This window comes from Macaca thibetana, chromosome 16, assembly GCF_024542745.1.
Source record: "Macaca thibetana thibetana isolate TM-01 chromosome 16, ASM2454274v1, whole genome shotgun sequence".
Classification (NCBI taxonomy): domain Eukaryota; kingdom Metazoa; phylum Chordata; class Mammalia; order Primates; family Cercopithecidae; genus Macaca; species Macaca thibetana.
In genome coordinates, this window is record NC_065593.1 from 70732720 (window position 1) to 70749454 (window position 16735).

The window sequence follows — 16735 nt, forward strand, 5'->3', positions numbered from 1 at the left end:
CCTCTCAGACCCAAGTGATCCTTTCTACCTCAGTCTCCAGAGTAGCTAGGGCCTCAGGCATAAGCCATCATGCCTCACTAATTTCAATAATTTTGTTTTTGTAGAGACAGGATCTCCCTACGTTGCCTAGGCTGGTCTTGAACTTCTGGGCTCAAGCCATTCTCTCACCTCAGCCTCCTGAAATGCTGTAATTGCAGGCATGAGCCACTGTGCCCAGCGTTATATATAAATTTGTGACATATCATTTTATTTCTTTTGAAACAACTTCTTTTCATATTTTTTCAAGGCAGGTCTACTGGCAACAAATTCTCTCATTATTTGTTTGTCTGAGAAAGTACTTCTCTTTAGCTTTTTGAGGATAATATCACAGAGTACATTCTACTAAGGGTAGAATGCTAAGTTGGTGGGGTTTTTTTCTCTCAACACATTAAATACCTTATTCTCTTCTTGTTTGCATGATTTCTGAAGAAAAGTGAGATAAAATTCTTATTTTTGCTCTCCTATAGAAACGATGTTTTCTTCCTCTGGCTTCTTTAATATTTTTATTCTTTATCTTTGATTTTCTGGAGTTTGAAAATGATATTCCTTGGTGAAATTGTTTGAGCAAATATTCCGCTTGGTGTTCTCTGACCTTCCTGAATCTACGGTTGGGTATCTAGCCATAATCTGGGGAAATTCTCAGTCATTACTGTTTAAAATATTTCTTCCGTTCCTTTCTTTCTTTTGGATATTCCCATTAGGCATATGTTACACATTTTTAATTGTCCCACAGTTCTTAAATATTCTGCTCTGTTTTTTTTTTTCAGTCTTTTTTTTGTTTTCTTTTCAGTTTTGGATTCTTTTCTCAGCTGTGTGTAGTCTACTAATAAACTCATCAAAGATCAAAGGCATTCTTCATTTCTGATAGTATTTTTTTAATATTAGGCATTTAGTTTTGGTTCTGTCTTAGAAGTTTTATCTCCCTTCTTACCTTGCCCATCTGTTCTTGCATGTTGCAACATTATAAGAAATATGTATTTTGTCTCTGCCCTCTAGTTTTGGCAAAAAGCTTCTAGAACCCTTGTAATTTCCAGAGTCATGGGGGTGATGGGAATAGCATTTGTTATAGTATTTGGTCCCTGTTCCTGACACAGAGCTTCTAAGACCAGGAATCTCTGAAGTGAAATGAGTATCTTCGTGTTCATGAGATATCTGATGGCAGAAATAACCTAGATTGCTTCAGGATAGGACTGGTTGCCAGGGAATCACCTATGTGATTAGAAGGTTTCAGCCCCATCCCCAGATGTCCAGGGAGAGGAGAGGAGATGGAGTTCAAGTTAATCTCCGACGGCCAATGATTTTATTAATCATGCTCATGTAATGAAGTCTCCATAAAAACCCTAACTGTAGGAGTTTGGGGAACTTCTGGGTTGGTGAACATCTCAAGGTGCTGGGAAGGTGGTGCACCCAGAGAGTTACTGGAAGCTCAGCGTCCCGTCCTATATACCCTGCCCTATGCATATTTTCTATTTGGCTGTTCCTGAGCTTTATCCTTTGTAATACACTGATAATAGCAAGTAGACTGTTTTTCTGAGTTCTGTGAACCACTCTAGCAAATTATCAAACCCAAGGAGTGGATGTGGGAACCCCTAATATGTAGCCAGTTAGTCAGAAGTACAAAAGACCCAGGCTTGTAACTGGCATCTGAAGTGGGGGGCCATCTTTTGGGACTGAGTCCTTAATCTGTGGGATCTGCTGTAACTCCAAGTGGACAGTGTCAGAATTGAAATCAATTGAATTTTAGGACACCCAGTTGGTGTCCACCGAGAACTGGAGAATTTCTTGGTGGGAAAAACCCACACTTTTGTTATCAAAAGTGTTTTATGCAGAAAAACAGGTGTGGGCTTCCCTCTGCTCCCCGCTGCATTTTACGTGTCATCTACTTTATCTGTTGAAGCCCTTAGTATTTTAAACATAGTTGTTTCAAATTCCTAGTCTAATAATTGCAACATTTCTGCCATATCTGAATTTGATTCTGATACTTGCCCTCCTTATAATTCTTTTTTTTTTTTTTTTTGCGTTCTAGTATGTGTTACAGTTTTTTCTATTTGTTTTTGAGACAGGGTCTCTCTCTGTCACCCAGGCTGTAGTACAGTAGCATGATCATGGTTCACTGCAGCCTCAATCTTGTTGGGCTCAAGCAGTCCTCTGCCTTGGCCTCCCAAGTAGCTTGTAGCTGTGACTACAGGCACCATACCCAGCTAATTTTTTGATTTTTTTAAAAAATAGAGATGGGGTCTCACTTTGCTGCCCAGGCTGGTCTCTAACTCCTGGCTTCAAGAAATCCTTCTGCCTCAGCCTCCCAAAGTGCTGGGATTACAGGCATGAGCCACTGTATGCAGGTTGTAATTTTCTCTTGGTAGCTGGATATGATGTCCTGGGTAAAAGTTAATCTCTTAAGTTTGTGGCACACAAAATAATTGATTCAAACAAAGCTCCTATCTTGGTTTGGTTACTTATTTTCTTTAATTTCCAATTCCCACTTTTCACCCAACCTCCATTCTTCTTTCCCACTTCCAAAGATAACCTTTTTATTGTATTAGGGATGATGATCCTTTAGTTCCTGAATATTTTTGGAAAATGTGTATCACATGTAATGTGAATTGATACCAATGATATTGTGACCTAATGCTCAACCTTTTCTATTTCTTTCTTTCTTCCTTTGAACTGGAGCTATATTTTTAAGATCTCTTCAAGTGGATGGGTGTATGCCAATCCAGTGCTCCTGAATCCTACATAGTAATCTTAGGGCTGTATCCATAAAAATTTGTTTTATAACACTATGCCACAATAATCTACATTATAAAGAACATCATTGCACTGGTCCCCTCATGAACCCATGTAAGAATCTCCTTGAGCTACATATCCAGGAGCAGAACTGATTGATGGTAGGATACTGCTAAGTAGTAATGAATTAGTAATGAATCACCCACGTGACTGGGTAAGTTTGTACCCCCAACAACAGAGCAGAAAGTTCCTTTCTCCCCGTTAGACAATTTAACAACACCCAGAGCTGAGGAGATAGCAGCGATTGACACTAGTCACTCTTCTGATTTTTCTCAATCCAATGATGGAGAAATTATATCTGATAGTTGTTTTAATTCTTATTTCCTTCAATATTGGGTTTAAACATTGCCTCATATGTTTTTATTTTAGCCTTTTGACTTTCTTCTTCTCGAGGAATGCAACTAGAAACAGCTGTTACAATGTTTCTTTTATGTTTGATTGCACAATGTTTTCTGCTTTAGACCTTCACATTTACTTCATTTTTTTCATCTTTTTAAAGGAAACAAGTCAAAATGAGCAACAGATGCATGAGTGTGAGTCAGCAAACATGGGCTCTTCTATGCAAGAACTGTCTTAAAAAATGGAGGATGAAAAGACAGACCTTGTTGGTATGGTTCAGAGTCTATGTGTTCTCATATTTAGAGGATGAAAAAGTATTTTATCGGACAACATAAACACTTTATTTTCATTATTTAATATTGCACATATGTGTAGTCCAATTAACCTAGATTTTTTTTTTCAAATTCTGGGCTTTGCTATTTGTTCAAGTAAAATTTATTTTTTCAAATTACAATATGTATTATTGTTTTATGTCTTACTAGAGGCATTTTTTAAAAAATTCATAAACTCCTTGAAAAATAAAGCTATATCTTTATACTGCAGAGATAACAATTCTTAACCTCTGAGCTAATTTGAATCTCATGAACACATTGGTATAGAGAAGTTTAGGGCCAAAGTAAAAAACAGGCAGGGAATCCAAAATTTAAGAAACAATCCAAAGGCAAATTGTTGCACTTCTACACAATGTCGCTATAGACACAGACAATGTCAGTTTGAAAGAAATAATGGTCATGTAAATAAATGGAAAAATGGTATTGTGAACTTTTACTTCTATTAAAATAGTACTTATTTTCTTCTGATCATAAGAATGACTAGATGTGCTTTGTGCAAAAAATTTAGTAAACTCAGAAAAATATAATAAAATCACTCATAGAATACTCATAGTTCAAAAGTTATATTAACATCTGATCTTATGAACTGGTGTGTGTATGTGTATGTGTGTGTGTGTTCATGCATGTGTCAATACGTGTGTGTTCACATATTGAATGCTTGGATTGGCAGGGAATAAAGTATACAGCAATTCCTGCATAGGGAAAAGATTATATAAATGTAAAAGTTTGAGATTCCACCCTATATAGGTGTTTTACCTTTAAACTTTTATCTCTTTTTTATATAAACATAATGTTTATTTTTCTATTAAGATAGAAATAGGTATAGATATAGACCAACACACATAGCTAAAAAAGGATCATATGATGAAGATGACATATAGCTCTTTTAAAAATGACATATGTGTAGAATTATAACTAATTAACTAGTTTCTTATCACTGGGTTTCAATTGCATTCTGCTGTATTTCCAATTCCTGAATGTGGTCACAATGACAAAGACTTTTACATTTTTGGGGGGGACAACGTTTTGGGACTATCTTCTTCCACATACCAGCAACAGAAGGTAAAAATATGATCTTGCTCCTGTTGACAGAAGCTGGTTACCTATTCCATGTCTCCTACTATTTATTTATCACTGTCACTAAAATTTTAACATGACTAAACTGTTGGGCCATTCATAAAGTAATCCAGCCTTTATCACTTGCACTAAAGTGTGGTAAACTTAGATTCCCAATTGTAATTGGAATTGATGTTACAATTCTGTCTTGGTACACAATGTGCATATTTTAAAATATGCAGATTAATGAGCAAAAGAAAATCAGGATATTTAAGAACTAGGAGAAAGAACAAATGCAATGCAAGCCAAATAACAGAATTAAGTGTTTCAAATTGTTTGTGGATGATTTATCTGTGGTATAACATCTACCAGTTTGCTTCCTTTTTCTCTTATTGCTATATAGGAATGGCTCTTTTCATTTCTTCTGGTACTGTTTCTGTACCTATTTCTCTCCAATTTACATCAAGTTCATGACTCTCCTCAAATGCCTTCAATGGATCTGGGACGTGTAGATAATTTTAATGATACTAATTATGTTATTGCATTTGCACCTGAATCCAAAACTACCCAAGAGATAATGAACAAAGTGGCTTCAGCCCCATTCCTAAAAGGTATGTTCCCTGGTTGTTCATAGTAATTTCCTTATTTGCAAAAGGCACAAATTCATTTTGAGATTTCCGTCACAAATTATATTGAATGCTCAAGTTTCTAGAGTTTATTAACAACATTAATGTATATTCCCTCCAAGTCTCAAGATTTTTTCTGGTTTGTTCACTAGTGTCCCATTTAGGAAATTCCATATTAAAAGGGTTATCCTCATAATTGTACATATCGAAATGAGATAGTCCAGGGTTATTTAAATGTATGTTTGTGAAAAGATTCTGGAAACATTGGACTGTAGTGACAGCATGATTTTTCAAATACATAAATATTGAGAGAGAAACTAGACATCATTTCAAAAACCCATGGGCAATATTTACAATGAAAAGAGGTGACATGTTTCCTTGTACCACAAAGTATATATGTGGGTGGGATGAAGCTCTAAAAGCCACAAAATTGGCGTGGTTTCTCTCTCTGGGTGTAGGAAGAGAACAAAGAGAAACAATAAGGTATCTGATGGTCCTAAAGAAACTTCTTTAAGAGTTCATAATTATCCACCAGAAAGCAGAGAGGGCCAATTTGAGAAAAGCAACTGAAACCATATTCAGAAATTATATTACTAGTATAGTTTTTGAATGCAGTTGAAACTGTTAAATGTGTAAAGTGTGATAGACCAAATAAGTAAGTATGGAATAGTCTCATTCTCTCACTCATGTGTCCTTAAAACTTGGGAGTCACAGTATGGAAGAGAAGATCTAGGGCAGGACATTTACAAGGTGAAGAACTTTGTCATTCCAGATAGCTTAGAGAGCCATCAAGACCTGATCGGTCATGGCAAAAGAACTCAGCAGCCAATGTGGCACAAGTCCATGCTTTCATCAAATTATTAAATGAAAAATATAAGTAACTGTTTTACCATTAGAGGATGATACAGGTTGAGCACCCCAATTCTAAAATCCAAAATCTGAAATGCTCCACAATCTGAAAACTTTTGAGCGCTGACATGATGCATAAGTTGAGTATTCCATACCTGACCTCTTGATAAGGTTTGGCTCTGTGTCCCCACCCAAATCTCATCTTAATTGTAATCCCCACATGTAGAGGAAGGTACTTGTGATCCCCATGTTTTGAGGTGGGGAGGTGATTGGATCATGGGAGCAGTTTCCCCCATGCTGTTTTCATGATAGTGAGTTCTCACAAGATCTAATGATTTTATAAGGGGTTTTTCCCCCTTTGCTTCCTGTCTCTCCTGCCACCTTGTGAAGGTGCCTGCTTCCCCATCTGCCATGATTGTAAGTGTCCTGAGGTCTCCCCATGTTGTGGGAATCAGGAGACCAGAGAGACCAGATGGGTGGAACAGGAGTATTTTATTTAGGTGACCACTGGCCCAGCAGATTAATATCCAGAGGCTGAGCTACGAACAAAGACAGGGCTTGACTTTTATTCATGCAGCTGAAGGCGGGTGGCTAGCCAGTGGTGTGAAACTTGCGGAATGGGGAAACTGAGCTTACAGAAGCAGAACAAAGGCAGTTAATCAAACCATGACAGGTTTTGCAACTTAGGCATGTCTTGTGACCTTTGCCATCCTGCACAAATGGAAAAATAGGAACTTACAAAATCCTTGCAAACTTGCAGAAATAGTTACAAAAGTAGTTATAAGAGTGTAGCGTGGGGAGAGGATTTCACGGGGAGACTGATAAGAACTTGCTTTTCTCATCCCTGCTCTTGGAATCCATTTCCTTGAGGCCCCTGCCTGGCATTGCAGATAATGTAATCATAGCTCCAGCTGGACTTTGGAGTGAGTCAGCCTGGTCAGGGAAGGACTTGTTTTCCCTTTACTTGTTTTTCTTATATTTCCTGCTTCACCCAGCCATGCAGAACTGTGAGCCAATTAAATCTTTTTCCTTTATAAATTACCCAGTCTTGGGTATGTCTTTATCGCAGTGTGCAAACAGACCAGTATACTTCATGTGATGGGTCACAGTGAAAACGCAGTCAAAACTTTGTTTTATGCACAAAATCATTTAAAATATTGTATAGGCTGGGTGTGGTGGCTCACTTCTGTAATCCCAGCACTTTGGGAGGCTGAGGTGGGCAGATCATCTGAGGTCAGGAGTTCCAGCCTGGCCAACATGGTGAAACCCTATCTCTACTAAAAATACAAAAATTAGCCAGGCGTGGTGGCCTGTGCCTGTAATCTCAGCTACTTGGGAGGCTGAGGCAGGAGATTCACTTGAACTCAGGAGGTAAAAGTTGCAGTGAGCCGAGATCGTGCCACTGCACTCCAACCTCAGTGACAGAGCGAAAGCCCATCTCAAAAACAAAACAAAACAAAAACAAACAAACAAACAAAAATATATATATAGAGAGAGAGAGAGAGTATAAAATTGCCTTCAGGCAATGTGTATAAAGTGTATGTGAAACATAAATGAATTTCACATTTAGACTTGGGTCCCATCCTCAAGATTTCTTATTGTGTGTATGAAAATAATATAAAATCCAAAAAAAAAAATGGAAACCAAAATACTTCTTGTCTCAAGCATGTGATAAGAGATACTCAGCCTATTGTAATGAGTTCTTATTACGGAAAATAGCAAATAAAGAGAAAATACAAGCACATATCCCACGTGAACTAACTATTGCACAACCAAATAGATAATGGAAAATGTTATTTTATAAATGTTTTATATTAGTAGATGAAAAAAATGATAGAAATAAAACATCACCATTTTGAAACTCCCATTGAATTAATGGACCTAGGCGCTGAGGGTCAACAGCTGCTAATGTCTCAAAAAGAAAAACAATTAGCAATTATAAGCCTCTCATAAAACAACACATCAACACCTATCAGCTGGCAAAAAGGATTAGACCTGAGTCTGATTAAGCCTCTTGATCTAGCTGCTGGATTGTAGAAAATACAGAGGACAAAAGAACTTGTTGAATTACACCAGGAGGATGCACTATATGGGTTAAATGGCCTGGGTTAGATCAGTAACAGTCAGCCATTTGCACTATATATTTTAGAATAAACAAAGTCTCTTAAGGAAACACTATCTAAATGCAACAGTCTTATGCTGTCTTTGGAAATTTGGCTATATTGACACCACTTCCAAATGAAAATGTGTACTGTAATTGCAGCATATATTCCAACATTAGATAGGTTTGTTTGTATGTGAATTTAAATCAATGTATTGGTATTTCCAATGTCAGTATTTATACCAGTACTAATACCCATGATTATTTCCAATACCACTGGAATTTCCAATACCAATAATTATTTCAAATTCATTGTGCCTTAAATTATTGTTTGATATGGTTTGGCTGTGTCTCCACCCAAAATTGTATCTTGAATTGTAATCCCTAGAATCCCCACAATCCCCACGAGTCAAGGGAGGGACTCAGTGGGAAGTGATTGGATCTTGGGGGTGGTTTCTCCCATGCTATTCTCATGATAGTGAGTGAGTTCTCATGAAATCTGATGATTTTATAAGCATCTGGCATCTCCCCTGCTTGCACTCATTCTCTCTCCTGCCTCCCTGGGAAGAGGTACCTTCTGCCGTGATTGTAAGTTTCCTGAGGCTTCCCCAGTCATAGGGAACTGTGAGTCAATTAAACTTCTTTTCTTTATAAATCACCCAGTCTTGGCATTTTCTTATAGCAGTGTAAGAACAGAATGATACATTGTTTAAATGATTTATTTGGAAGGGTAAATTATATTTGAAATACTAATGTTTGCCATACATTTCTGATTTTATCTAGAACATCAGAAATTCCCACCCCTTTCCCCTCCATGTCTTATTTAGGCCCAGCACTGCCTTTAGGAAGGAAATAGCTTTAACATAAAATAACCTCAACATAATTGAATATGGCCAGGTAGACATCTTCTTGCTTAACTAATTCTTTTTTTTCTTCACATGGCAGGAAGAACAATCATGGGGTGGCCTGATGAAAAAAGCATGGATGAATTGGATTTGAACTATTCAATAGATGCAGTGAGAGTCATCTTTACTGATACCTTCTCCTACCATTTGAAGTTTTCTTGGGGACATAGAATCCCCATGATGAAAGAGCACAGAGACCATTCAGGTAACTTTTGTAGAAGAAAAAAAATTTTTTTTTGCTATTGTATCAGTAGCCACAAAGGGACCATACCTGATAGCAGAGGTGAAACTACACAAACATATACAACCACAACATATACCTTTAATTTCTGAACATAAAGGAGATTCATATTTATTAAATGAAGCTTATGTGCTTAAGTACATTGTTTTATTAAGAAATTATATTTACTATTATTTGTAAGTTACTCCTAAAAAAACACCTGAACAAAACGATGTTGCTCATTGACTCCCAAACATTTTCTTAAAGTTTAGTGTTTTCTTGACATAAGCAACAGAAGATCCGAGCTCAAGGAAAGCAATCTTGACTAATGGAAAGAATTATAAAATATAATGAAAAATCATTGAGAATTGGTCTTAAAAATATTCGTAAAGTAATTCTGCTATATTCTGTGTGGGTGTGCTCTGCAAATCTCAACTGAGAAGACTTATCATCCACTATATTATCATGGACTTTGCATTTTGAAACACTTGAAATTTTGTTTTTTTCTGTAGCCAAGATTGTATCATTCCATAATAATGGATGTGTTCTTCTTCTAAAGCTCACTGTCAAGCAATGAATGAAAAAATGAAGTGTGAAAGTTCAGAGTTCTGGGAGAAAGGCTTTGTAGCTTTTCAAGCTGCAATTAATGCTGCTATCATAGAAGTGAGTATAAAGTTAAAGGAATCTAACTGCATTACATTTGAATTTTGCTGGATGGTGATTTAATGGATTATCTTATTCTATCATTTATTTGCTTCATTAATGAGGCACAATACACAGAACAACTTCCATATTAAAACCATTGTGCTAAGTACTGGAGATCAGAAAATAAGTAAAACACAGGCACTTTTCTCCAGGGATACTGGTACTGGGGGAGATTGAAACATGGATATATAGTCATAATAAGAGTTTAGATTCTATCATAGAATTTTTTATTTTTAACTTTTTTTTTCTTAGAGACAAAGTTTTACTCTGTTGCCCAGGCTGGAGTGCAGTGGCTATTCACAGACATGATTATAGCTCACTGCCACCTCAAACTTCTGGGCTCAAGTGATCCTCCTACGTCAACCTCCCAAGTAGCTGGGATTACAGGCACGTGCCACCATGCCTGGTTCTATCATGGAATTTAAAATGGTGTACGAGGTAAACTATAAAGCAGGATATACTCTGATAAGAAACATCAGGGCAAATTTACTAATTGAAGTGACATTCCAGCTAATCTTAAAATAGAGTAGTGTTTTGTCCAGTGAGGATGATGATGTTCTAAGGAGTCACGACAAAACCTAAAGTGTTTCAGGAACCACAGGGGGCCAGATCATGAAGGGCATATATACATAAAACATATAAATGTAGAATGTACATGATTCCTTATAATTTAGAGAAAAAGCCCAAGGTTGGAATTAGATTGATGATAACAATTTGTTCATTGATATCTTTCTTTAGATCACAACAAATCATTCAGTGATGGAACAGCTGATGTCAGTTACTGGTATACATATGAAGATATTACCTTTTGTTGCCCAAGGAGGAGTTGCAACTGATTTTTTCATTTTCTTCTGCATTATTTCTTTTTCTACATTTATATACTATGTATCAGTCAATGTTACGCAAGAAAAACAATACATTACGTCGTTGATGACAATGATGGGACTCCGAGAGTCGGCATTCTGGTAAATCATATGACTCCAATCCATTATGCAGCACAAACAGAACAACTTAGCTGGTTGACTCCTTAGACCAGGGGTCTCCAAGCTCCAGGCCACAGACTGCTACTGGTCTGTGGCCAGTTAGGTACCAGGCCACATAGGAGGAGGTGAGTGGCAGGCAAGTGAGCAAAGCTTCATCTGTATTTACAGCCACTCCCTATTACTCGCATTACCACCTGAACTCCACCTCCTGTCAGAATAGCAGTGTTATTAGAGTCTCATAGAAGCTCGAATCCTATTGTGAACTATGCATGCGGGAGATCTAGGGCTCCTTATGAGTATCCAATGCCTGATGATCTGTCACGCAAGAGATCTAGGTTGCAGCCTCCTTATGAGTATCCAATGCCTGATGATCTGTCACTGTCTCCCATCACCCCCAGATGGGACCATCTAGTTGCAGGAAAACAAGCTCAGGGTTCCCACTGATTCTACATTATAGTGAGTCGTATAATCATTTCATTATATATTACAATGTAATAATAATAGAAATTAAGTGCAGAATAAATATAATCCACATGCATCATCCCAACACCATCCCCCGACTCCTGTTTGTGGAAAAACTGTCTTCCATGAAACTGGTCCCTGGTGCCAAAAAGGTTGGGGACTGCTGCCTTAGATCTCTAAAGCGTCATATATACACTTACTGCTTTCATAAAGTAGTACGTTATAAATGAGTGCAGCAGATGACCCTACAGACTTGGTGACTTGAAACTTTCCAAATTTATTTGACATAAAGAAAGCCTCATCCTGTAGAAGTTTGCCAATACTCAGTGTGCTAGATGATTACTTGGTCACTAGTTACCATATATGGGTGAACCCAAATACACAAATGCTTGAGGTTTCCAATGTTCAGTAAAATACATGTTTCAGATACCTTATGTTAGGAATGGTGATTGACTTTTGACCCAGTGTTGGATGAGTCATCACTTTTATGACACTGCAAAAAAAGAAAACCTTTTATGTTCTTTAAACATTGAGACATTTTAGTTGAGGCCGTAGAGCACTGTGGTAAGCCTGGGAGGCGAGAAGCCTTGGGTTGTCTCCATCTCAGCATTCAGTAGCTACCATCTTGGAAAATTACTTAAACTCTTTCAACCTCAGTTTTCTCTTCTGTAAAACATGGATAATTATATGTACCTCTCATTGGTCCTGATAATTAAAAGAAAGAAATATATCTAAAATATTTTACATGGTGCTTAAGAATAAACACTCGATATTAGGTGTCAGTTGATGGAGATATGGGGAGCTTTATGGCCAGAGAGGACAGTAGAGGCAAGTTAGGAAACAAGGGTTGAATTGTCATAATGGCAAGATCTTTTCAAGAGTTTAGCCAAGTGATGCATTAGAGACAGGTGCGGTAAAACCCTGAGTTTCTGGAGTCAGAAAGAAATGGCTTGAATCTTGAATTTGCCCTTTGCACACTGTGATATTACCTCAGTGTTAAATAAGATATGTAGAATGTATATAAGGGTTCTGGGCATATGCTACATAGGCTTTCAAAGAATATTAGACATTACTGAGTAGAAAAAAAATAAAGTTTATGTGATTTTCTACACAAGTGTTCAATACACCAGGTGGAGAAGTGGAGAAGATGAATTACTTCTTTGGTTTAGGATGAAAGTTTTTCTCAGATGTCTTTTTCTGTATCAAAATTGAATAACTCAATACTAAAAAAATTTGGTCAAGATAGATAGATAGATATTTCTTTTCTTTCTTTTCTTTTCTTTCTTTCTTTCTTTTTTTTTTTCTTTCTTTCTTTCTTTTTTTTTTTTTTTTTTGAGACAGAGTCTTGCTCTGTCACCCAGGCTGGAGTGCAGTGGCAAGATCTTGGCTCACTGCAACCTCTGCCTCCTGGGTTCAAGTGATTCTTCTGCCTCAACCTCCCGAGTAGTTGCAACTACAGGCAAGTGCCACCATGCCCGGCTAATCTTTGTACTTTTTGTGGAGACAGAGTTTCACTATGTTGGCCAGGCTGGTCTCAAACTCCTGACCTCAAGTGATCCACCTGCTTCGGCCTCCTAAAGTGCTGGGATTACAGGCGTGAGCCGCCACCCCAGCCTGTTTTTTAAAAAATGCTACACAAAGAATTAGAGAAAAATAACCAAGATGATTTTTAAAATAATAATCCAGTGAGAAAGGATTAAAAATCAGGGCAGTGTTTTTCCTCTCGTAAGAAAAGCCTGAGGCATTTTACTTGTGCAGCATTTAAGTGGAACTAAGGAGAGTTTGTAGAATATAGATGAACAATTTCAGATGAATAAAAGTGTACTGTGCAAAGGGAGTTATTACAATTAGCCATTAAAAATAAGTCATCTGAAAACATGATGGCATTTTCTACTTTAAATAAAAACTAACTGTTCATTGTGGACACATTATAAGCCAGTTGCCATATTAAACCCATAAAATAAATAATTTCATTTATTTTTCCTGTTTTCCACCAGAGAAAACTGAAGTTTGAAGAGATTAAATAACTACCTCTCAGGGTTATATCGTTATAATGTAGCAGGAGGAACTGGAACTAACTCAGATCTGTGATTAGAAAGCTTTTTCTCTTTCTCCTTTAAAGAACTTTCTTCCTGTTTATTTGGCATTGATAGCAAGGGAAAAGCTATCTTCATATTCGTCTACATGTCTGTATCTATCTATGTCCTGTGGGTATGTATAAATGTGTATCTATATCTAATTATCTATACTGGGGATTGGTAATCTATCAGCTGTTTTTGTACAATTTGCAAATTAGGAATTTCTTTTACATTTTTAAATTATACTTTAAGTTCTGGGATACATGTGCAGAATGTGCAGGTTTGTTACATAGGTATACATGTGCCATGGTGGTTTGCTGCAACCATCAACCTGTCATCTAGGTTTTAAGCCCCACATGCATTAGGTATTTATCCTAATGCTATCCCTCCCCTTGCTCCCTACCCCTGACAGGCCCCAGTGTGTGATGTTCCCCTCCCTGTGCCCATATGTTCTCGTTGTTCAACTCTCACTTATGAGTGAGAACATGTGTTTGGTTTTCTGTTCCTGTGTTAGTTTGCTGAGAATGATGGTTTCCAGCTTCGTCCATGTCTCTGCAAATGACATGAACTAATTCTTTTTCATGGCTGCATATATTCCATAGTGTATATGTACCACATTTTTTAAATCCAGTCTAATATTGATGGGCATTTGGGTTGGTTCCAAGTCTTTGCCATTGTGAATAGTGCTGCAATAAACATACGTGTGCATGTGTCTTCATAGTAGAATGATTTATGATCCTTAGGGTATATACCCAGTAATGGGATTGCTGGGTCAAATGGTATTTCTAGTTCTAGATCCTTGAGGAATTGCCACACTGTCTTCCACAATGGCTGAACTAATTTACACTCCCACCAACAGTATAAAAGCATTCCTATTTCTCCACATCCTCTCCAGCATCTGTCATTTCTTGACTTTTTAATGATCACCATTGTAACTGGTGTGAGATGGTATCTCATTGTGGTTTTGATTTGTATTTCTCTAATGACCAGTGATGATAAGCTTTTTTCATATGCTTGTTGGCTGCATAAATGTCTTCTTTTGAGAAGTGTCTGTTCATATCCTTTGCCCATTTTTTGATGGGTTGTTAGTTTTTTCTTGTAAATTTATTTAAGTTCCTTGTAGATTCTGGATAGTTGACCTTTGTCAGATGGATAGATTGCAAAAATTTTCTCCCATTCCGTAGGTTGCCTGTTCACTCTGATGATAGTTTCTTTTGCTGTGCAGATGCTCTTTAGTTTGATTAGATCCCATTTGTCAATTTTGGCTTTTGTTGACATTGGTTTTGGCATTTTAGTCATGAAGTCTTTGCCTATGGCTATATCCTGAATGATATTGTCTAGGTTTTCTTCTAGGGTTTTAAAGGTTTTAGATCTTATGTTTAAGTCTTTAATCCATCTTTAGTTAATTTTTGTATAAGGTGTAAGGAAGGGGTCCAGTTTCTGTTTTCTGCATATGGCTAGCTAGTTTTCCCAACATCATTTATTAAATAGGGAATCCTTTCCCCACTTATTGTTTTTGTCAGATTTGTCAAAGATCAGATGACTGTAGATGTGCAGTGTTATTTCTGAGGCCTCTGTCTGTTCCATTTGTCTATATATCTGCTTTAGTACCCATACCATGCTGTTTTAGTTACTGTGGCCTTGTAGTATAGTTTGAAGTCAGGTAGCATGATGCCTCCAGCTTTCTTCTTCTTGCCTAGGATTGTCTTGGCTATGTGGATTCTTTTTTGGTTTCATATGAAATTTAAAGTAGTTTTTTCTAATTCTGTGAAGAAAGTCAGTGGTAGCTTGATGGGAATAGCATTGAATCTATAAATTACTTTGGACAGTATGGCCATTTTAACAATATTGATTTTTTCGTATCCATGAGCATGGAATGTTTTTCCATTTGTTTGTGTCCTCTTATTTCCTTGAGCAGTTATTTGTATTTCTCCTTGAAAAGGTCCTTCATGTCGCTTGTAAGTTGTATTCCTAGGTATTTTATTATCTTTGTAGCAGTTGTGAATGGGAGTTCACTAATGATTTGGCTCTCTATTACTGGTATATAAGAATGCTTATGATTTTTGCATATTGATTTTGTATCCTGAGACTTTGCTGAAGTTGCTTATCAACTTAAGGAGTTTTTGGACTGAGACAATGGGGATTTCTAAATATACAATCATGTCATCTGCAAACGGAGACAATTTGACTTCCTTTCTTCCTATTTGAATACCCTTTATTTCTTTCTTTTGCCTGATTGTGCTGGCCAGAACTTCCAATACTATGTTGAATAGGAGTGGTGAGAGAGGGCATTCTTCTCTTGTGCTGGTTTTCAAAGAGAATGCTTCCAGCTTTTGCCCATTCAGTATAATATTGGCTATGAGTTTGTCATAAATGGCTCTTATTATTTTGAGACATGTTGCATAAATACCTAGTTTATTGAGTGTTTTTAGCATGAAGGGATGTTGAATTTTGTTGAAGGTATTTTCTCCACCTCCTGAGATAATCATGTGGTTTTGGTGACTGGTTCTGGTTGTATGATGGATTACATTTATTGATTTGTGTATGTTGAACCAGCCTTGCATCCCAGGGATGAAGCCAAGTTGATCATGGTGGATAAGCTTTTTGATGTGCTGCTGGATTCGGTTTGCCAGTATTTTATTGAGGATTTTTGCATCGATGTTCATCAGGGATATTGGCCTGAAATTTTCTTTTTTTATTGTGTCTCTGCCAGGTTTTGGTATCAGGATGATACTGGTCTCATAAAATGAGTTAGGGAGGAGTCCCTCATTTTCTATTGTTTGAAATAGTTTCAGAATGAATGGTACCAGCTCCCCTTTGTACTTCTGGTAGAATTCAGCTGTGAATCTGTCTGGTCCTGGGCTTTGTTTTGGTTGGTGGGCTATTAATTACTGCCTCAATTTCAGAACTTGTTATTGGTCGATTCAGGGATTCGACGTCTTCCTTGTTTAGTACTGGGAGGTTGTAGGTGTCCAGGAATTTATCCATTTCTTCTAGATTTTCTAGTTTATTTACATAGAGGTGTTTATAGTATTCTCTGATGTTAGTTTGTATTTCTGTGGGATCAGTGGTGATATCCCCTTTATCATTTTTTGTTGTGTCTATTTGATTTTTCTCTCTTTTCTTCTTTATTAGTCTGGCTAGAAGTCTGTCTATTTTGATAATCTTTTAAAAAACCCAGCTCCTGGATTCATTGATTTTTTTGAAGGCTTTTTCATGTCTCTATCTCCTTCAGTTCTGCTCTGCTCTGATC

At 37.1% G+C, this 16735-nt stretch overlaps 1 protein-coding gene across 2 annotated transcripts in view; it reads left to right on the forward strand.

Moving 5' to 3' along the window:
* The window catches only part of ABCA9 (ATP binding cassette subfamily A member 9), a 90106-nt gene that overhangs the window by 18938 nt on the left and 54433 nt on the right, over positions 1-16735 (forward strand). For both annotated transcript variants that reach the window (XM_050765011.1, XM_050765012.1), the window contains exons 2-6: positions 3326-3434; positions 4957-5164; positions 9075-9239; positions 9814-9917; positions 10698-10924. In XM_050765011.1, the coding sequence (XP_050620968.1) occupies positions 3339-3434; positions 4957-5164; positions 9075-9239; positions 9814-9917; positions 10698-10924 (800 nt within the window). In that variant the 5' untranslated portion in view covers positions 3326-3338. The remainder of the gene's footprint in view (positions 1-3325; positions 3435-4956; positions 5165-9074; positions 9240-9813; positions 9918-10697; positions 10925-16735) is intronic.